Raw genomic sequence first — 21475 nt, 5'->3', positions numbered from 1 at the left:
AGAATGGGCTTTACACCAAAAGCAAGCAAGAAGTCCAGTTCAATCCTTTCTTTTACCTACCTACCTACCTACCTACTCAGGTACTTGAAGATATTACAGATGAATACGTAAGATATCAAGTCCAAGATCTAAGTAACTACAAGTGCCAGGAACAGAAACAGAAATCATATTGCTCCTTGTGTGCAAAACTTCCCTCCTTTCTCACATTTTCTTTTCTTCTCTCTCTCACTCTCTCACAAACACATACAAGATAACTAACTGAATATCGACCCGCACGCTGATATCACTAACTGTTTGAATCAATCGATCATTTCATTTCATTCCCCTATCCAATCCTATCCTAGACTATGCAGTATATACCTCCCCTCCCCTCCATTCCCTTCCTTCCCTCCCTTCCCTTCCTTCCCTCCCCTACCCTCGATCCCGCAAAGCAATTCATAAATCAAGAAATCAAAATCAAAAGAAGCGAATAAATGCACTACCCTTTCCCCTTCCCTTGCAGTCTCTCCTCCAGAGCGGATTGCATCCATTCTGATTTATTGCATTCCATTTCCGAGAAATTGAATATGAGGGAGATATGCTATTTGTTCGAGGTGATTCAATGCAACGCAACGCAACAGAACGGAACGGAACGGAACAATACCTCAATACCACAACACAAATCCCAATCCTCAATCTTCAACCGAAGTAATTCACACAGATGCAAATGCAAGCACAAATGCAGACGCAAGCACAAACCAAGCAAAAATACAAAAAGACATTCCCCTCCCTTCCCGCTCCAATGCTCATGCTCATGTTCATACCCCTCCATCCATCCATCTATGCCAATACCCATACCTATGCCTATGCCTATGCAATTTTATTCCGCTTCTACTCATTTTCACTCCTTCCCACAAAAACCATTTCGTGAAGCTTTTTACCTCCTCCAAGATGTGAGTACTAATTCAAAGTGGTTCTAAAGATATGTTATGCGATACCATGTGATACGATGCGAATATATACCAAACCAAACCAAACCATAGAAGGAAGGAAGGTACCTGATAAGCGAAAACGAAACGAAGCGAAGCGAGGTGGATTTACTTGGGGATATCTATGATTTTACCAGGATTCATGATCCAGTGTGGATCTGGGGGTCGGGTTAGTTGGGTTTGTGGGTATATGGTGTGCTTTCTCATAGATTTGGAGAAGACGTGGGGAGAAGAGAGGTGAGAAGAGGTAAAGATTACTCACCTAATGCCGATTTGATCGATTTCATGACGCCCAGAGTATCATGACCCAGTTCCAAGAGAAGAGATTCTTTCTTTCCGATTCCGATTCCATGTTCGCCCTGTATTTTCATTAGTAATTGATCCTAGTATCATCAAAAAACCGAAAGTCAAATGTACCGTGACTGTGCCTTCCATCTCCAAAGCTCTAACCACCATATTCTTCACACACCTCTCCACCTTTTCCATCTCTCCCGGCACCGTCCGATCATACATGATACTCTCGTGAAAGTTTCCATCTCCCACATGTCCCAAGATACTAGCAAAAAGTCCCAAATCATCCATTTCCTTCTTGCTCAACTCAATAATATCAGCCAGTCGCGAGAACGGTACCGCCACATCCGTACTCCACACTTCACTCCCGTTTTTCCTCAATGCTAGCATACTCCACAACGATTCCTTCCTCGCTGACCACAACAACTTTTGTTCTCGCGCGTCTTTTGCAAATTCAAAGGAGCTACCGCGATGGGATTTGGCAATGGAGGACACCATTGCTATGTTTTCTTTCACTGATGCTTTGGTACCGGAGAATTTGAAGAAGAGCGTGGGGAGTTCTTTCCATTGACGAGGGGCGGTGGATTTGGATAGATTGACGACTTTCATTTGGACTTCGTCCATAATTTCCATAGCTGCGACTTGAATGCCCGCGCGCATGACACCAGCTGCTGCCGCTGCCGCATCACGAATCGTAGGGAACGTGACTACAGCTACTGAGTATTCCGATGGTACGACAGCGAGTTTGAGTGTGATTTCAGTTACTAGACCGAGGGTTCCTTCGGAGCCTACAAAGAGACTGTTGAGATTGTAACCTGCGGAAGATTTACGAGGTCTTCGTTTGGTTTTGATGATTGTTCCATCGGAAAGCACGACGGTTAGATTTATTACCCAATCTTTCATGGAGCCGTAACGAACGCAGTTGGTACCAGAACAGTTTGTTCCTACCATACCTCCTATTTTTGCACTTGGACCTGGATCCACTGGGAAGAAAAGTCCGGATTGACGTTTTGCAAGTTCCTCATTGAGATCCATCCACTATCAGATGATTAGAATCTACACAGACTGAAAGAGGTAGATGGAAATCAAAATCAATCTAGAAATCTTACCGAAACCGATGGTTGAACAACAATATCCATATCCTCTGGATGAAATGTAATAATTTGATCCATGAAAGCAAAATCCACACTAACACCTCCATAAGGACATGATACATTTCCTTCCAAACTCGATCCCCCTGAATAAGGAACAATTGGTACTCGATATTTGTGACATATCGACGCAATTTTCGAGACCTCTTGAGTAGATTTTGGATAGGCTACTGCTACTGGTAAACAATCGACATTGGCAGATGACCATTCTGAGCTGTTGATTGAGATTAGTTGAGTATTTTGTGGATTTGGCAATGGTCTTTGAGAAGTTGTCTGCAGTGTGACTAGCCAAGATATTTCCACTTCTCGTGTGAGACGAGCGACATTTCAAATCCATGAAGACTACCTTTGCTGATAAAAACACAATAAACTTACTATCCATGAGCCAACAAATCTTCCGGATCCGTAGAAATCGTATCCTCATTTGTAGCTTCTCGAATTTCCTTCAGTGCCTATATTTTCACAATCTGATTAGCTTTTATTTCCCTCCTGGCATTTTCATCTCTCATTTCCAGTCCTTGATATCAATCCATTTTGCAACCAAACTCACCATCTCCATCTCCTTGATATTTGCATATCGAGGCACCGTAAACTTCTCTGGATCCGCATAATCCCTACCCTCACCCCTCCTCTTCTTTTCCCGTACCATGGCAAACGTGTAAGCTAAGCCGGCGGTGGCCGCCGCCAACAAAAGAGCATTTTGGGTCGACCATCCTTTTTTGTCTTTGGAATTGGATTTCGGGATGGAGGTTGATACTTGAGAAGTTGTATGTGTATTGAATTTCGCATTTCTACTTTGATATCTCAATTGTCTTGTTTGAGATATTCTCGATACTCTCGCAGTCGAAATGCGAAAAGATGGTGTACATTTCCCCGTGATAATTATCGGTTGATGTCTCACCGAAAACATGGCCACGGCTCAGAGATCGAAATGGGAATTGATGGATGGATGGGCGTATGGATGTGACATACACACCAACGAGACGACCTTGATATGAACCAGGATAAAAATGAGGATTTCCGTGATCACCGCTTCCCTTGTAGATATATATGTACTTTAGAAATGTATGTGTGTATACGTGTATATATATATTCTAGATGGATTATGGTGAAGATTTCGGTTGAAAGAGAAGGGAAATAGCTACTAGGTAGAGTAGATTAAAAAGATAATAAGATGAATAAGATTAGAGTTATTAAATGATCAAGGTAAGAGAAAGAAATCCAAAATCATTACTAACTATCGATCTGACGTCTGACTTGATAAGTTTATATATCAATCAGAGAATTCGGATCTCTTCATAGCTACTGACTGACCTACCTACCTAGGTAATAAGTACTCACCTAGACGCTTTACTTACTTCTTACTTCTCCTTCTCCTTCTTCGTACAGAAGTGGACCGTGTTCATTTTCTTTTCTAATCTGTAATTGACCTAGATGAGGAGGTCAAGTAGAGTTTACAAGTACGAAGTCGTCATCAAATAAGTACTTGCTAGTGTTTGTTTGTGGATCATGAGTTATTACAAATTCTCGTTATGGAATGATGTAAGATGAAGGTCTAGATTGTTTTATAAAGGTATCTCTTCAACCATTCAACTATTTACCTATAGCTACTTCCCTATATACATTCTTAATAGTAATACAACTGATATTTCATTCGACTTAATCTCATCCCATAGATACTAGATATTCCTCAATTCACAATTCCCATTTCTCTTCCTAATTCCGAATGAAATTCCCCTTCTATATCGGGCTTTTGATCCCTCGACTCGGATTACTTACCTAGGTAGTTTTATACGGTACGCTCACTCAGTATATGCAGATCAAATACGATCACCATCATTCTCCACTCAACCTCACATCATAGAATCATACACATACGTAGCTGGTACTCTCTACACAGATATGCAATCATTCTCTACCCTCTACTTTCTGTCTCTGTGTCTGTGTCTGTGTCCGTGTCTGTGTCTGTCTGTATCCGTCTCTACTTCGACCTCAACATATTCCACAAGAAACATTACCCATTGAATACGATAGAACCACCAGTCACTCTCCAGCACAGCATGGCATGGCATAGCATGGCATCTCACCTCACCCCTACCCCTCCCATCCATCACCCATCAAACATCACACGAAAATTCTCACGACCAGCTGACCACTCTCACCACCCTCACCCCTCTCCGTACGAGTAATCCTCACACGAATCCCATCCCATCCCATGCATCTCCATACAAAACTTTCCCAAAGCCAATATACATATATAAATATAAATATAAATACAATCCACATCCAACCATTCCAATTCCACCCCCACACAACTAAAACCTCACCAGCAATAATCCAACTAATACACATCTCATCATCTTCTCCTCTCCTCTCCTCACCAATCTAATCCACTATCTAATCCATCCACTCTCCATCCGCTCTCCATCCAACACTTGCAATCCAATACCTATCTAAGTATCTGCCCAGTATCTGCCCAGTATCTGCCCAGTATCCATCTATAAACTCTCTCTCATCTCCATTCCGGAGTTCCATCTCTCCACCTGTCGTATTACCCCACGTTTACTCAAAATGCACTACAAAGTCATTTTGACAGCTCAGATGCCTGCTTGTTTGTCTGCTTGTCTGTCTTGCCTAGGTTGTCTACTACTATACCCTTATATACCTACGTATGTATATCTATCTATATGTATAACATTACATATACCGGTCGGTATCTCTACATATGTAGGTACTCTTGACATATAGCAACATGTAATGTAATGTCATGTAATGTCATGCAAGCAAGGTATTGTTTCTATACCCTGTAATTCTATACTCTACATTCTACATTACATTCTAGCTTCCAACATCAAGATTCTAAGGTACATACCGATATGATATGATATGATATGATATGATCTGATCTGATATAGCAATATTTATCTAAATACCTAGATCCCTTTCCTTCTCATTGCATTTCTCTAGATAGATTCTAGACCGCAGAGGATTTCAACATGCTATACTAGACTGGACTTTACCACATAAACACTATACCACAAGTCAAGATTACATATAATATAACATAACATAAAACTGCCCACTACAATATATACCCATACCATACCATAGTTACATACCCTCTCATATCCTCATATCCTCATATCCTCAAACCCCTTCCATCCCCCATCCCCCATCCCCCATTTCCCAACTCCCAACTCCCAACTTCCAATATCATATCATCATATCATCACCACCAAACCCCAATAATACAGTACCTACCTACCTACCTACCTACCCTCGCGTTCGACAGAAAAAACCGAACACCAACCCCGCAAAACAAACGAAAATTTGAATAAGAGCCTTATTCAAAATTCAATATAAATTCAATATAAATTCAATTTTGTATTTTAATTTTTTTTTTGAAATCATTGAATAGGGATCGAAAGCTAACAAATAATCATCTGTATCAATTTGAAGGAATTGTATTTAGTTGTTATTTATATATCAATTTTTTGGTTGAGGTATAGATTTTTGATGTTCGGTTTTTTCTGTCGGTCGCCAGCTACCTACATAACCACCCCCTTGCTATACTATACAATGTCACACAATATCATCCCACACTATCCCATACCAGGTACATACCCCAAACCAAATCTCCAAATCCCCAACTACGTACCCAGTCCCTCTTACCTCGCAGAAATCACACACCACTTCGGCTCTGTACTTCCTTGGCTGCTCGAAATCGGTAAAACCCTCAACCCGAATTCTCGGTCCTTCCGAATGTCTACATCGTTGCATGTGACAAACATATCAACATAAATGAGATACGAATTACACTCATGTGATTGGGTTGAACGTGGAAAAAAATGCTGAATGATACTTTACTACATACTCATGCGGGAAATCTTATTGGTGCTATATTCAAGAGTATGGAAGTTTCGGTACGTACGATGTTCCCCAACAATTTGTTGATGTGCAAAGACATTAGATGGATATTAGATGAAGGTATCAATACTGTCATTCCCGCATGAACGAGATCAGGGTTTCAATATTCGTGGCGATTGGAAATCTTTACGGCTTGGATACATATTTACAACCCACACATCACATCACAGTCAAAGTTCAAAAACCATCCGCTTGAAGTTGGATTTGGAGGGTTATATCATTGTGGGTAAAATTCGACTCATACTAAAATGTGTCATATTTCTCATAAACTTTTGCTTATCGCAAAAGGAGATTTTTAATATCCCATTCCATGACTCCCCCTGGCCCAAATACAAAGCAAAACGAACTACATTTATTGACCAGCGATGGCATGAGCACGTCTGCGGTCTCTCTCCTCAGCAATGGTGAGCTTGACACCCTTACCCTTTGGAAGGGAGATCCATGGCTTCTCAGCTCCGATGACGAAAACGTTGCTCTCACGGGTAGCGAAGGAGTTGTCTATGGCATCCTTGATGTGGACAATGTTGAAACCTCCATCGTGACGTTCACGGTGAGTGATGACACCAACACGTCCCATGTTACGACCACCAGTAGCCATGGCGATAACACCAGTGTCGAACTTGATGAAGTCGGTGATCTTTCCGGTGGCAAGGTCAATCTTGACGGTGTCGTTAACCTTGATGGATGGATCTGGGTAACGGATACTAGAAATTTTTATTAGCATCTCTGGGGGAATAAAAAATTCAAACCGTTGATCTAGCAGAATTTGTGTCGGAGGGGATCGACCAAAGCTTGGACCAACGGCTGAATGATGTCTGACAGAACTTACGTTCTAGCATCGTGCGTGACCAAGAATGGGATTCCGCCCTTGCCCAATTGCACTCTCTTGACTTTTCCGAGCTTGTATTCGGCCTCCTCAGCTTGGATACGGTGAACGGTGAAACGTCCCTTGGTGTCGTAAACCAAACGGAAGTTCTCGCTGGTCTTCTCAATACCGATAACATCCATGAAACCGGCTGGGTAGGTAGCATCGGTGCGGACCTTGCCATCGACCTTGATCAAACGTTGCATAACGATTGCCTTGGTCTCACGGGAGTTGAGAGCATACTTGAGACGGTTACGGATGAAGACGATAAGTGGCATGCAGTCTCTAAGCTTGTGTGGACCGGCGGAAGGACGAGGAGCATAGGCACCGGACAATTTGTCCAAGAGCCAGTGGTTTGGCGCGCTCAAGCGCTTTTGGTGCTTCTTTCTATATGCGACAAAAATATTAGTAAATGATGTCTTTGAGATGTGCTGAAGTGTGTATTATTGCGAAAAGTGGATATGAGGTGATTGAACAAAGCGATCGTAGAATAGTTCATCGTTGGCAGTTGTAGCTTTCGAATGATCGACGAGTCCCAATGTCCCCAAAAAAATCCTCATATCTCCCAATGTCATTGCCAATGCCAATCGATTGAACATTCAAATCGATTGAGAAAGTCGACGAGGTCTTTTCGTAATTCGATAAAATAACAATAAAAGAAAAGACTATGCTTACGGTCCTCTACCCATGGTTGCGTCTCTTTGTGTATGGAGAAACGAGTATTGGGGTGGTTGTTGTCGTCGAAGTTGTCGAAAAGAAAAGTTCTAAAATCAAAAATGAAGACTTTCTCAAAAGTTCCTTCCAAATTTGTGCGCTATCTTAAGCGAGACTGTGAATATATTGCCTTAAATGTAAGGACCAACAACACCTTCACTTATCTTCATCACGGGCTCACGCATTCTTTCTACCCCACCATTCAATGGGTACTATATCTTTTCGCAATAATTCACCATTCTTTTACGTGTAGAGCTCCTTGTGGATCGTCTCTATATCATATAAATGCAGCAAACGGAAGAAAAAGAGCAGTGCATCGAAGCAAAAAAGGTATTTGAATATGGTTTGAATTGATGGTGAATGGTCATTTCCTAGTGAATTGAATCTTTACATGTATAGCCTCAATCCATCCCCAGAGCAAAACAGCGCAGAAGAGAGGGAAAGGAAATAATAGTTCTATCACATTTCACATTTCAATACAACGTCACAGTCTGACTACAACACTTCTATGCATCAGGTATGCATTTGATTCTCACGAAGTTTCAACCACACTTCTTTTGAAATCATCAGCCATTTGAGTATTCGAAAAGATCATTATCCCTTCTCAATGCTTGCTTTTTTGCATCTACGTCTTCTGTTTGCAAGTGCTAGGGGCTGCAGTTCTTGAAATTGGGTTGAAGACGAGGCAAACGACAAACGCATTGAAAACATTATACAGAGGATGAAACGTTCTTTCCGCCTGCTTTTTTTCCCACTCTTTCTCACTGTCTCCCACGTTCACTTTTTCTGAAGCTAGCGTTGATCATTCACTTCTACCCTCACATCCACCTCCACAAGATCAATTACAACCTCTTCTCCTCTTTATTCCATTACTTAAGCTCTCAATCTCCAACAAACTCTAACTTTTCACTTCCTTTCCCATTCAACCAGAACCAATACCTCCGTTTGTAATACTGATTTGGTTTCCATCTCGTCATTAGTTACCAGGTAACGAAAGCATCAATTTCTCCGGAGCTATCGTTTCTCGACCTGACTGCATCTCACCATTCGACTCTTCTACTGTTTGGTAGATCGAACCCTGAATTCACATATCACCCTATTTTCCAGCCAAGTAGCTTCTTTTCTATTGAGGGGAGAGGGTTTCCAACCTGTACCTAAGTCAAAGGTTTGTAAAGTTTGAACCTTTATTTCCAGCAAAGTTTCCAGCAAAGCTAAAAAGCTGACAACATTTTCTAGACTCCCAAACCATATCCATATTGAAGATTGATCTCCTCATTTCACGCTGGCACACGCAACCTCATAATAGCAAAAATGGCGCCCATGGCTCCCAGCCTCCCAGCTATTCAGGTCAGACCTGAAGTCAATGAGTCAGACCAAATCGTGTTGTTCATTGACAACATACAGCCCGGTACTACATTACACGATATGATCAGTAACCTCGAAAGGCAAGGTAACATTGTGTATATCGAGATATTTGCAGACAAAAGTCAAAGAGGAAAAGTGACATTTTCACCTGCTCCGAGCCCTTTCTGGCGAAGTGGTCAATATCCAATCACCACTGCGGTTGGCAATACTTATAATGTCAAACTCCGGCTCGATACTACTCCGAGAAGAGAAAGAACCGTGAAAAGCCCCTTCAGAAGGAATGCTTTTTACCCTGAAAAGACGAAACTTGTCTCTTCTACTCTTCAGTTTGGAATCATGATTGAGCCGGAATGTATGATGCCTATGGAGACCCTTGAATCTCAGGAGCCTGGCGATCTTACGCTTACTGTGAATCTGAGGCGTAAAGAGCTTGAAGCTCATTTCACGGTGCATTTGGTGGACCCACGAATTCAGGGCGACATTGATTTCCCTAGTACATCTGAGATTGGAGAGTATAATCGCCGTGAGAAATACTTGTTCACTATACCTTTTGGCCAGTTGAAGTCAATTCAAAAAGTTGATCTTACAAGAGGAAATTTTTCACTCTTGATATCTTTGGACAGTCCGCCTAGATTCTTCCGCTGGCGCAATGATGGACAAGTACCTCAATCAGGAGCGCTATCATGGAACCAATGGGATGGCTGGTTTCGGCAGACCGATATTGAATTTGACCCTTTTATCATTGAACACCGCCCAATCGCTCTGCACAAGAAGAGGCCAGTCATTGATATTGGTAATTTATACTTATAGTACTTCTATTTCATGAATTGAACTGACTTATATAGGTCGCTGGACTACTTACCGTTGGACTTTCAATAATAGTCAATGTTCTCCGGATCAATTTCAAATGGTCCAGGCTGCTCTCCAAGATTTCAACATCGATATGGTCCCTCTGAATAGCTTCAGTTTGACACCAATGCGCAAAGCCGAGCTATGGTCTCTCATAGACCCTAGCGAAGACAAAACTACGAAATCTGGCCTTCGTTCTCTTGATCCAGACAGTATCAAAGTACATCTAACATTTGAAGTAAGATATCAATTAGAAGTGTGCATTTCTAGGGGGATCGTCAACGAATACAATATCGACAAAAATTTCATAAATTCCTTAGCTGAATTATCTGCACAAGATTCAGCTAAGGCAAGGAATTTACTGGAGTACGTTGCCGAGCATTACAGTTCCAAACGTCTATACGACCCTTCGTCTATTTTTACCAATAGCGAAGCTTTGTCATTTTCCTCCTTGACTGATATTCCCCATTATTGCGCCTTTTCACGAAAAGCTACAGTAACGCCAACCTCAATCTTATTCAATTCACCTACTGTTGAAACTACCAACAGAGTCTTGCGACATTACTCGAAGGAGAACGAGGAAGGTCGATTTCTACGCGTTCAGTTTACCGATGAAAAGTTCGAGGTAAGTTCCTCCACAGTTCCTGTCTGTGCTTCCCTTGCTGATAGATGTAGGGCCGGATCAATTCATGTGCCGATAAGATTCGCAATGATGCAATATTCACAAGAGTTTTTAGAGTGATTAGTAATGGCGTTCGTATTGGCGATAGGCACTACGAGTTTTTAGCCTTTGGAAACTCTCAATTCCGAGAGAATGGCGCATACTTCTTTTGCCCGCCCCCGTATTTATCTTGCAACGATATTCGCCAATGGATGGGGACTTTCTCTCACATCAATGTAGTTGCAAAGTATGCTGCAAGACTTGGCCAGTGCTTTTCAACAACTAGAGCTATCAAAGGACTTTCAGCGCCCGACATTGTGAAAATTCCTGATATTGAAAGGGGTATGTACTGCTTCACTGATGGAGTTGGCAAGATCTCGCCTTACCTTGCTCAAATGATTGCTGCTGAACTAAAACTTCGGGTCAGCTCGGCACCATCGGCTTTTCAATTCAGACTCGGTGGCTGCAAAGGCATATTGGTCGTTTCTCCTGATGCGAAAAATAATGAAGTCCACATTCGCAAGAGTCAGCAAAAGTTCACAGCTGCATATAATGGTCTCGAAATCATTCGATGTTCACAGTTCTCCTCTGCTACTCTTAACCGGCAAACTATCACTATCCTTTCAGCACTTGGGGTCAAGGATGAAGTGTTTTTGAAGATGCTATCTAGACAACTTTCTGACTATCAGAGTGCAATGGACAACAACACTATTGCACTTGGCCTCCTTAACAGATATATTGATGATAATCACATGACCATCAATATTGCTGGTATGATATTGAATGGTTTCATGTCAGAAAAAGAGCCGTTTGTTCTGTCTTTGCTCCATCTGTGGAGAGCATGGTCGATCAAACTCCTAAAGGAGAAGGCAAAAATTATAGTAGAGAATGGAGCTTTCGTGCTTGGTTGTGTTGATGAAACAAACACTCTTAGGGGTTATACCAAGCCAACAGTGGCATGCGGTACGACTTACAAAGAAACCGAGCTACCCCAGATTTTCATCCAAGTGCCTCATAGGGAGAACACCACGCAATACAATGTCATTGAGGGCATTTGCCTCGTCGGTCGAAATCCATCTCTTCATCCTGGTGATCTGAGGGTTGTCCAAGCTGTAAATGTACCAGCTTTGCACCACTTGCGGGACGTCGTTGTGTTTCCTCAAAGTGGCGAACGAGACGTGCCTAGCATGTGTTCTGGTGGCGATTTAGATGGTGATGACTTTTTTGTCATATGGGATAAGGATCTTCAACCAACCGAATGGAACTGCGAACCAATGAGCTACGCAGCCTTAGATCCTATAACGCTTAAACGACCTGTTGTTGTCACAGATTTACAAAAGTTTTTCGTAAAATATATGAAGAACGACTCCTTGCCGAGTATAGCCCATGCTCACCTGGCACAAGCTGATTATCAGAAGCAAGGTATTAAGGATGCCAAATGTAAGTATCTTGATTACGCTCTGCTTTTGTTTTGTTGTATTTTATACTAACGTCACCCTCAGGTCTCGAGCTCGCGGAACTACATTCCAAGGCCGTTGACTACGTTAAAACTGGTCAACCGGCCACGATGCGAAAAGAGCTAGCCCCTCCAAAATGGCCACATTTCATGGAAAAGATCCATCAGCCTGCATCAAAACAGTATCATTCCCAGAAAATTCTTGGTCAACTGTACGACAAGGTTGAGAGCGTTGACTTCGTACCACAATACGAAGAACCTTTTGACAAACGTATTTTGAGGGCTTACAAACTAGACAGTGCCATTCTGAAGGCTGCCCGTCAGACAAAGACGAAATACGACACCGCTATGCGACGAATTCTAGCCCAACAAGACATCAAGACTGAATTTGAAGTGTGGTCCACGTTTATCCTTTCCAAGCCAAAAGTCGGAAGTGACTACAAACTTCAGGAAGATATGGCAGTGATAACCGGTGCACTCAAAGATAGATTTCGCACGGTGTGCATCAATGTAGCTGGTGGTAAAGACTTCTCAATCCTCGGGCCATTTGTTGCTGCCATGTACAAAGTGACAAAGGAAGAACTCGACATCGCATTGGCCGAATGCCGTTCAACAAGAACGGTTAACGGAATAACGTTGAAAAGGCGAAGAATGAGACCTGAATCAATGCCATTGATCAGTTTCCCATGGTTGTTCGAGAAGGAATTGGGCAGGATTGCTACTGGTATTGAAGCCATAGATGACTTCGAAAAAATAGGGTTCTCTACCTTCAGCATCGAGAAGCCTCAGGTCACAGCGCTGAATCATCAGCCGCAGCGATCTAAGCAAGACGAAGATTTTGTTAAGCAAGAGAATGGTCTTATTGTTCACCGTGGTGAAATTCTTGACGTGTTCCCAGAGAACTCGGACAACGACTTTCCTTGGGACTCTGACGCGATGTCTGACACTTCTCTGCCAGACTTTGTAGCCTCTGGCCAGCCAATGTCAAGAGACGGAGTAGAGTCTACCACAGTCGAAGCTTCTTCCGAAGGCACGAACCAAACTTCTACGCTTCAAGACAATGTACTCCCGCAAAATTTACAAAGCCAGAACCAGGTATCAAAAAATACAGAGCACGAAGAATTAGACATTACGACTGAATTTATTGACCAGGAAATCCTCACGCCATCTTCATCAGTCCAGAGCTCCTCACCAGAAGCCCCTGTCACAACAACCAAGTCTGATATAAGCCTCTCTGATGATGAAGAGACCGAAGAACATGTCGAGATCATAGAAAGTGTCGTTCGCGAGCGTTCTATGATCGACAGACTATCGGCTTTCGTGGACTAATAAACTCTCTTTTAAACTTTCGAAAGAATTTCAAACCTCGTTACTTGATGGATAATTTCGTTGAATTTCTACCTTTCTTCCTTTGTTTTTTTCTAATCTCCCTACTGCCCGTTTAAGAGTGTCCAAAAGTGCATTTCACTGCGTTGAAACTTCACTGCCGGTACCCCGTGCCGCAAAGTTTAGCTTTGATGCAGAAAATGCTCGAGATATTGATGGAACAGCATAGATGACTCAGTTTGCGTGGTGTTTTCTTTCTTGCCCAGGAGGATTTCAGTTTTATTAGCTAGGGAGGAATTGAGTGAGCGGGTCTGAAAACTAGTTACATGGGATTGCATAGCAAGCTAGCGAGCGACGATTTGGTGTTCAATCTTACGGTCAACGAATTAATGAAAATCACGATACATAACCATTGCTCTCTGTAAAATGATGATGTCGATTTGAACTTTATCAATGAATTTCGTGAGTTGATCTGATTACATATTATGCGATCCCCCTCCCCCCCCCCTTTGTCTTTGTTTTCCCACAGCCGAGGAATCGACAGCCCATTTGCAGAATGAATGAGTGAATCATCGACAAAATGTACATTACTTCTCTAGTGGACTGGTTCTTTTAGAGCCACTGCATACACAATTCGAAATTTCGAAAAATATGCACGACACTTGAAGGGATAATATATAATATAATTTTAATTGGCATGAACCTTTCTTGTACAATTTGTAAATGCAACTTTTAAATTTTGAAACAACTGGGTATATGACCAGTCCTTAGATATAGCCCTTAAGGACTGCAGCTTCTGCATTCAATATCGAAGAACCAGCAGCCCCAATAACAGCTAACGATGGTGTTAGTCCCTGAGCATTGTAAAATTGGAAAGGGAAGGGAAACTTACTGTTATGACTCAAGGCCACAAATTTGAGATCAAAGATTCCGCTATCATCTTCTCTGACTCTTCCAACACTGACCGTGTATCCATTCTGTGTATTGCGATCCAATCTTGGTTGTGGCCTATCCGCTTCCTCCATAACGGCGATCGCTGGCTCTGGTGCTGACGGACATCCCAATGTTTGCGCCTCACTGACATATTCCCTCATAGCCTTCTTTACCTCTTCCGCGGTAGGTTTAGGTCCATCGCGGTTCTTGAAACGAAGAGATACGCAAGCCATATGTCCATCTAGAACTGCGACTCTGTTGCAAGCCGCTGAAATCTTCAATTCTGATTGATCCTCAAATCCAGTGACTTCAGAATTGACCCTTCCGAGAATCTTCTGTGCCTCCGTCTCTAACTTGTCTTCCTCGCCGGAGATGAATGGAACAACATTGTCGAGGATATCCATACTGCTCACACCTGGATAGCCGGCACCGCTAACAGCTTGCATGGTGACTACGCTCACTTGGTCGACTTCTCCGAAAGCTTTTTGGATGGCGGCGAATGGGATGACTATGCCGATGACTGCGCAGTTGGAGTTGCAGACGAGGAAACCCTTCTTTAAGGAGTGGGCGCGACGTTGGTGGGGAATGAGATCGAAATGGGGAAGGTTAACTGTAGGGACGATGAGGGGAACGATTGGATCGCGACGGTAGTTTTTGGCATTGGAGAAGACAGCCAATTCAGCCTTCATGAATTCCATCTCTAGATTAATAGTTTAAGTAAGCATTGCCCCTAATAACTCTGTCGTCTCACAATGGGAATTTCCCAAAGAGCGAGGAACTGTGGCTGTATTTGAGGGTCTCATACCAATGTCACCAGCAACATCAGCATCCAATCCACTGAACACAATGTCACAATCCGCAAACTCGCTTGCTTTACATTCCTTAACGACTAGATCGCCAATCTCGGCGGTCATGGGGAAAGCTTGTTTCCATTTGACAGCATCTTTGTACTTCTTTCCTGCGGACCGCGAAGAAGCTCCTACGGCGTGGAGTTTGAAATATGGATGTTGAGCAAGAAGAAGAATGAATCTTTGACCGACGGAACCGGTGCATCCAAGTACACCTAGATTAGATTAATCAGCGTATGTCATGCGGGAGGCTGGAATGGGAAGGTAGGTAGTGAAGATGTATGAGAAGTGGTGAGAGTTGTGAGAGTTGTGAGGAGGGGTATGTTTGAGTTAACTAACCACAACGCTTGGTAGGAAATTGAGTGACCATTGTGTGCTATTTGATCTGGCAGTGAAAATATGAATATTAATAGTATCTATTGCGATGATCAAGAAAAGTGAATCTATGAAAGATATAACAATTTAGAAGGTTTATAGGTTGTGACTGTTTTCATTGTGATAGAAATCATAGAAATCATAGTGGGGGTGGAGAGTAAGGCTGGACTATTTTTTTGTGGGGTGCCGACGTCGGGCATGCAAGGCTGAAGATATTTCTTCATGTACCGGTAAATATAACAAAATTTTGCCACATACAAGTTCTTTTGGAAATGGAATCGAATCGAGTCACGTTATGGAAAGATTGATTTGATATTCAGATCAATAGTTTGGGAGTCTTCGATGAATACATACAACAAGGCAATTAGCAAGACATGTCGCTCTGGGTGTGCTACTCAAGACTAGTCTTTGCCTTTCATATACATACATGTCGCCGAAACCATCAGGGTAGAGTGGGTTCATTATTTTGAGTTATAGCTAATTTTTCTATTATACATCCATCCCCGTTTGTCGTAATCGTCAAATTTGGGCCCCTAATATTGACTTGCGGTGTTCTGGCACGCTTTCTGTAAGGAACTGTTAGCCTGACTCTGGGTCCAAAAGAGTATAGGTTCGTCCATACCAATTGCTCCAAATACCAGTTGCAAATAGACATGTTTCCTTGGTTCTCGTCCATGCAGTTGGTAAAGCTCTTGACCTGGAAACCGCAGTTTGGTTCGCCAAATTGGTTCTTCTCTTGACCTTGGGATGCTACAGCATTATCCTGAGCTGCTTCGGGTGCGCTAGATCCACCGCCGAAGAAACCTGTGATGGCGTGGCCTAATGAAGATCCGATGGCGACACCTCTGCACGAAAGAGATCAGTATGCAACTTTGGAAATGATATCTGGCGCAATGAAAACTCACGCTGCAGTGCTAGCCACTTGTCCAAGCAAACCTGGACCAGAAGAACCTTGAGCTTGTGGAGCTCCTGCTTGTGATTGAGGAGCGGCTGGAGGAGCTGCACCTGCTGGCCTTGGTGGGTATGCAGCAGTGGTTGCTGGTCGGGTTTGCTGGGCGGAAGGTGAAGGTCTGCTTGGGGCTGAGACAGTTGGTCGAGATGGGGCGATTCCCCTTCCAGATCTTCCTTGACGAGGCATATTTAGTTGATGAAGTGAGAGATGTAGATTTAAGGTTTTAGGTGTGATTATACGGTTTTGCCTAGAGAATTGTTGAAGTTGTTGAATGCCGGCCAATAAGATACTTGACAATTTAATCCCGGAATATAGTCCGCTTGACACGTGCTAATACTGATTGGGTTAGTTCAGCCTTAATGTACCTGTACTGGCAATGTGCAATAGATGAATTCTAGATGGCAAAACTTTATGAGATTTCTCGAGTACAATTATATAGAGTGAACTCTAACAACCATGAAGAGGATGTTCAAAACACATAAACCGCATTTTCTTTATGAGCAACAAACAGAATCTTGAGCGAAGAACACCCAGTAGATAGGTGTTTATTGTTTCTTTCTTTCGTAAATCTAGATATTTGTTGCCCAATAACTCAAACCCTAAAGCTATCCTATTTTGCCGTGACAAATCATGGTATCATCCCTAAGCCAGTTCCATAAACGCCCTTTTAGATGTGCATGTATCCGGTGACTTTCATATCCATTTACATAGCCATATACATATCCATTCACCAAATCGTTCTAGTTCTTGCTCTTGCTCTTGGCCTTCTTGGATTTACTCCTTATTTTCTTCTCCTGAGTTTCCTGCTTAGATTTTTTGGGTTTAGAATTAGAGGTGGAAGAGCTATCCTCTTTGGACTCGGTAGGGGTTGCTGCTACCTTCGCAGTCTTAGACTTTTTGCTTTTATGTGCTGCAGGTGCAGGTTCATCTGAAGAATCGGAAGGCGAACCGGAACCATCAGATTCAGTTGAGGTTTTGGATTCTGTTTTATTGGGTTCCGTTGATTCTTCGCCCACCTTTCTCTTTTTTGATAGCTCCTCAAATCTGATATGAGACTTCGCTCTCTCCTTCGCCAATTGCTCTGCTCTTTGAAGATCATATTTATCATTTCCGCTCTGTATGCACTGTTAACATGGGTTCCAAACCCCGACAATTGAGAAAGAGTAGAAGCTTCCTTACCAATCCTGCTTTGATGAATCTTCCAGCAGCTCCTTTATCCAATTTGAGATTTCTTTCTGCTGCAGTTGCCGGTGGATTCTCTGTAACCTTTATTTTCTCAAAATACTGCTTCATCCGAGTAAGCTCGGTGAAAACAGGATGTTCACGGGCATTGACACCATTAAGTCGAAGGTATGCTATCGAAATGAATTAGTATAGAAGTACGAAATGCGACAGAGATGAAAGGATGGAAACTCGTACAGAATAATATGGACTCAATGGCATATGTGACAAGAGTATAAAGCTTTGCCTTATCCAATAAAGGTAACTTGCTTGCAAACTCTGGGATAGTCTTTTGAATGAAAGGCGCAACCGCATCTTCTATATCATCGATATCGTCATCAAGTTGCTCGAGCAAAGAAAGAATCTTGGTCGGATCCATTATAGAAATTTAGTTGAACGTGTTATAGCGAATATGATTGACGTAGCATGCGCGATCGAGAGGAACCTAGATATGTATTTGTGTTTTGGATTGGATGGTAATTAATGTATCAATTCATTCATTCGTATTCGTAACTTTTGTCCTTTGACTTTCAACTTTCCACCACCTGCATTCATATTAGAAAATTTGGGAAATGAGTTCCGACGCTATCGGGCATCGGAAAAAGGCGGCCGCATTCAGTTGCATTGGAATTGAAGTCTTCCAATTGGATTACATGTTTGCTTTACAGGGATTTTCGATAAATATTCTTTACTAAAGTGTTTAATCGACATTTTTTTCGATTCCGAATATTTGATTGTAAAGTGATATTTGGGACTTGAATCTCTCTCATCATATCTATCCAACTCAACTTTTGCCTCCCATTTGAACACTCACTTACTGTTCCTTTATATCTTGTCCATGTTCGAAGTCTACATATTGGATGTAACTAGACTTCAGTCTTGTTTTGTACTAAGCCGAAATCTCAGATATCTCTCAAGCTAGCTTCACCCCTCACCGAACGGATCTTCAACATACATTTCGCCTCATTTTACTGAACCTCGACAAATTCTACTCTCCATCGTTGTCCACTGCAAGATAACTTCTTACCCTTTTGCGGATGTGTAGAAGGACGTGAAGGCTTCCTTTTCTTGCTTTGGTTTCGAGTGCAGACAATTGCAACAACGAAAGAGTAGACATCTTGATTCTGCTTGTCTGCCATGAGTTCATTGTAATAACCATTGAGAGTGTTCATCCTGTCTTTTCCAAGGTGCGGTCGTCCGCTGTGGCGGGTGCTTGCTCGAAACCCTCAAAATTGTCGATGGCTCTCAGGTAGCATTACCCTGGGCCGGGTGGCCACTCGCACTTGGTCGAGACATAACGAGACATACTGGTGGCCAAGGCGGAAAGGAGGATTGCACGCCAGCTTGTCATTCGTTTGGGGTTCAGAGAGAGATACCACTACCAGCGGACCTTCGAGGAGTTACGGGAGCAAAAGCGATGGAGTTTATGCGAGCGAATGGACTGCAGACAAAGATATCACCAATCAAGAGGACAGTAACAAAAGAATCACGCCCGACGATCATACTAGCGCTATGGATATAGAGTCACAAGAAGTGCGGGAATTGGAATTAGATAGCGAAGAAGGGAACGATTCATCATCATTCGATCTCGCTTACTCGCATCGCTCTTCGAAATGTGAGGCAAACAAGAGCTTGTCGGTTGAAGAGCTGCAGGATAGGAATGACTTAGAAAAGCTTGAGGTTGTTGATGTCTCCGACATTGGGCCCGAATATTTGCATTCACCGGGCATCCTAGTTACGAATGTGAAATATGCCGACCAAGAATCACCTGCAATGTCCTCTCACCAGCATGGGCAGGAACCTTTAAATTCAAGACAAGTCACCAATCTTCAGTACAAATCCACTTCCCAAGATTCAACACGCCGAGAGGACACGCCTATATCGCGCACAATCCATGTTCTAGGAACAGGGCCTATTGGACAATTCATTGCATATAACCTTGCTGAAATGGATTCTCCGCCGCCTGTTACTTTACTAATGCACCGGCCACTGTTGATTCAACAATGGCACCACTCGCGTCAGGTTCTCAGAGTATGCAAGAATGAAATCATAACCGAGCAATCCGGTTTCGATGCTGAACTATCCGCAAGTTTCAATATTCCTGGGCTCCAGCCAGAGACTAGTGCCACTGAGCATAGGCTTGGATACACGAACGAGGTCATAGATAACCTAATCATTACAACGAACGGCGACAAAACAGTGGCGGCACTTACATCCATCAAGCATCGTCTCCGGCCTCATTCAACCATATGTTTTGTGCAGCATGGAGCGGGTGTTATCGACGATGTTAACAAACATGTTTTCCCAGATTTGCAGGATCGTCCTCATTACATGCTTGGTAATTTATCTCATGGATTATTTGCCACGGATCAGCTATGGACTGTGGCCCAAACCACCCAGGGAGAGCTGAAGCTTACGATTCCTCAACATGATACCAGTGCGCCCTCAAACGAACCTTTGTCCCAAAACGCAGACAGGAAGCTCACAAATAACTGGGCACCATCTTCAAGATACATGTTAATGTCATTGAGTCGTTCTCCTGATCTTAAAGCTATAGGCTTGAACTATCCTGACTTCATGAAATTCCATCTCGAATATGTTGTTGTCAATTCCGTCATTGGGCCGTTATCTGTCATTTTTGATTGTTCAAACGACCAGCTGTTGTACAATTACCAGGCGAGTCAGACAATGAAGTCCCTCTTGTGGGAAATCTCGTTCGTTGTGAGAAGCCTTCCGGAGCTTGCGACAGTGGCAAATCTTAACAAATGTTTTGGCAACCGCAGGTTAATGAGCATGATACACTCGGTGCTTGCTCGTAGCGGGAAAAATGTTACATCTATGTTGCACAACGTCAGAAGTGGAATGAAAACGGATGTCGACTTCTACAATGGCTATCTCGCTCGGAGAGCAAAAGAATTGAACATTCCGTTCTCTTCGAACGAGTTAGTCATAAGTATGGTTAAAGCAAAACAAGCTATGAAGTCGAGGGAGATGAATTCATATATACCCGCAGTTGATCGGAGATAGATGGAATGTAAAGACACGCTGGGTTTTTGGGCGAGCGAACTGGGTATGTTTTACCATGTAGGAGTGTACGTTTATGTTAGAATTAGCAACACCTGTATATTACGTCTTAGAAATCTTATATACTCGGTCACTCGCAAAAGCGATACTTTAGATTATAGACCAATGAATAATGCACTTATACCTCTCTTGCAAATTCATTCATCAATGCGCTACTTTATCTTGCTGTGGTCAGTCGACAAGAGGTTTCATGACTTATGAAATTTATTAACAAGCCCAATGGCATGTTACTTTGCACCCGGTGAGCCACCATCATGTGTGTTTGAACCCAAACTCAAGGCCTCAATGAGCTCTTATTTGAAGATGCTTTCCAAATACTAGAGATTGATCTTAATTTCCTGATTATGATAATGTTATAATTGAATTGAATTTGCATCTGAATGAAAAATAAATATTAATCAATTTATCGTGGAATTGAAAAGTTATAATTCACAGTTGTGGTATGATGTCTTTTTTGTCCAACGAGGGGTTGTCAATCATGGCATTCGC

At 42.6% G+C, this 21475-nt stretch overlaps 7 protein-coding genes across 7 annotated transcripts; 2 read left to right on the top strand and 5 right to left on the bottom strand.

Moving 5' to 3' along the window:
• Window positions 1–420: 420 nt before the first annotated feature.
• On the bottom strand, window positions 421–3710 carry EAE97_007713 (uncharacterized protein). The gene is made up of 6 exons (XM_038878227.1): window positions 2961–3710; window positions 2786–2862; window positions 2369–2624; window positions 1386–2297; window positions 1231–1327; window positions 421–1126 (listed from the first exon to the last, which is right to left on the bottom strand). The coding sequence occupies exons 1-6, from the start codon at window positions 3318–3320 to the stop codon at window positions 1077–1079; spliced, it is 1752 nt and encodes a 583-aa protein (XP_038731065.1). The 5' UTR covers window positions 3321–3710; the 3' UTR covers window positions 421–1076.
• A 2979-nt stretch (window positions 3711–6689) lies between these two features.
• On the bottom strand, window positions 6690–7891 carry EAE97_007712 (uncharacterized protein; the record flags this gene model as incomplete). Its single annotated transcript, XM_038878226.1, has 3 exons — window positions 6690–7041; window positions 7167–7589; window positions 7878–7891. 3 exons carry the CDS (start codon window positions 7889–7891, stop codon window positions 6690–6692), a joined length of 789 nt encoding a protein of 262 aa, XP_038731064.1.
• A 398-nt stretch (window positions 7892–8289) lies between these two features.
• Window positions 8290–13980, top strand: EAE97_007711 (uncharacterized protein). The gene is made up of 6 exons (XM_038878225.1): window positions 8290–8433; window positions 8897–9081; window positions 9153–10074; window positions 10127–10755; window positions 10806–12231; window positions 12294–13980. The coding sequence occupies exons 3-6, from the start codon at window positions 9228–9230 to the stop codon at window positions 13574–13576; spliced, it is 4185 nt and encodes a 1394-aa protein (XP_038731063.1). The 5' UTR covers window positions 8290–8433; window positions 8897–9081; window positions 9153–9227; the 3' UTR covers window positions 13577–13980.
• A 360-nt stretch (window positions 13981–14340) lies between these two features.
• EAE97_007710 (uncharacterized protein) lies at window positions 14341–15724 on the bottom strand (the record flags this gene model as incomplete). The annotated part of the gene is made up of 4 exons (XM_038878224.1): window positions 14341–14408; window positions 14466–15206; window positions 15312–15569; window positions 15694–15724. The coding sequence occupies 4 exons, from the start codon at window positions 15722–15724 to the stop codon at window positions 14341–14343; spliced, it is 1098 nt and encodes a 365-aa protein (XP_038731062.1).
• A 538-nt stretch (window positions 15725–16262) lies between these two features.
• EAE97_007709 (uncharacterized protein) lies at window positions 16263–16867 on the bottom strand (the record flags this gene model as incomplete). The annotated part of the gene is made up of 3 exons (XM_038878223.1): window positions 16263–16295; window positions 16352–16574; window positions 16635–16867. The coding sequence occupies 3 exons, from the start codon at window positions 16865–16867 to the stop codon at window positions 16263–16265; spliced, it is 489 nt and encodes a 162-aa protein (XP_038731061.1).
• A 226-nt stretch (window positions 16868–17093) lies between these two features.
• EAE97_007708 (uncharacterized protein) lies at window positions 17094–18432 on the bottom strand. Its single transcript, XM_038878222.1, has 3 exons — window positions 18101–18432; window positions 17861–18036; window positions 17094–17796 (listed from the first exon to the last, which is right to left on the bottom strand). Exons 1-3 carry the CDS (start codon window positions 18279–18281, stop codon window positions 17422–17424), a joined length of 732 nt encoding a protein of 243 aa, XP_038731060.1. The 5' UTR covers window positions 18282–18432; the 3' UTR covers window positions 17094–17421.
• Window positions 18433–19414: 982 nt separating this feature from the next.
• EAE97_007707 (uncharacterized protein) lies at window positions 19415–20929 on the top strand (the record flags this gene model as incomplete). Its single annotated transcript, XM_038878221.1, has 1 exon — window positions 19415–20929. One exon carries the CDS (start codon window positions 19415–19417, stop codon window positions 20927–20929), a length of 1515 nt encoding a protein of 504 aa, XP_038731059.1.
• Window positions 20930–21475: the final 546 nt, after the last annotated feature.

Source organism: Botrytis byssoidea, assembly GCF_014898295.1.
Source record: "Botrytis byssoidea strain MUCL 94 chromosome Unknown BBYS_015, whole genome shotgun sequence".
In the NCBI taxonomy this organism is placed as follows: Eukaryota; Fungi; Ascomycota; class Leotiomycetes; order Helotiales; family Sclerotiniaceae; genus Botrytis; species Botrytis byssoidea.
This window is presented reverse-complemented; position numbering and strand designations above follow the sequence as displayed.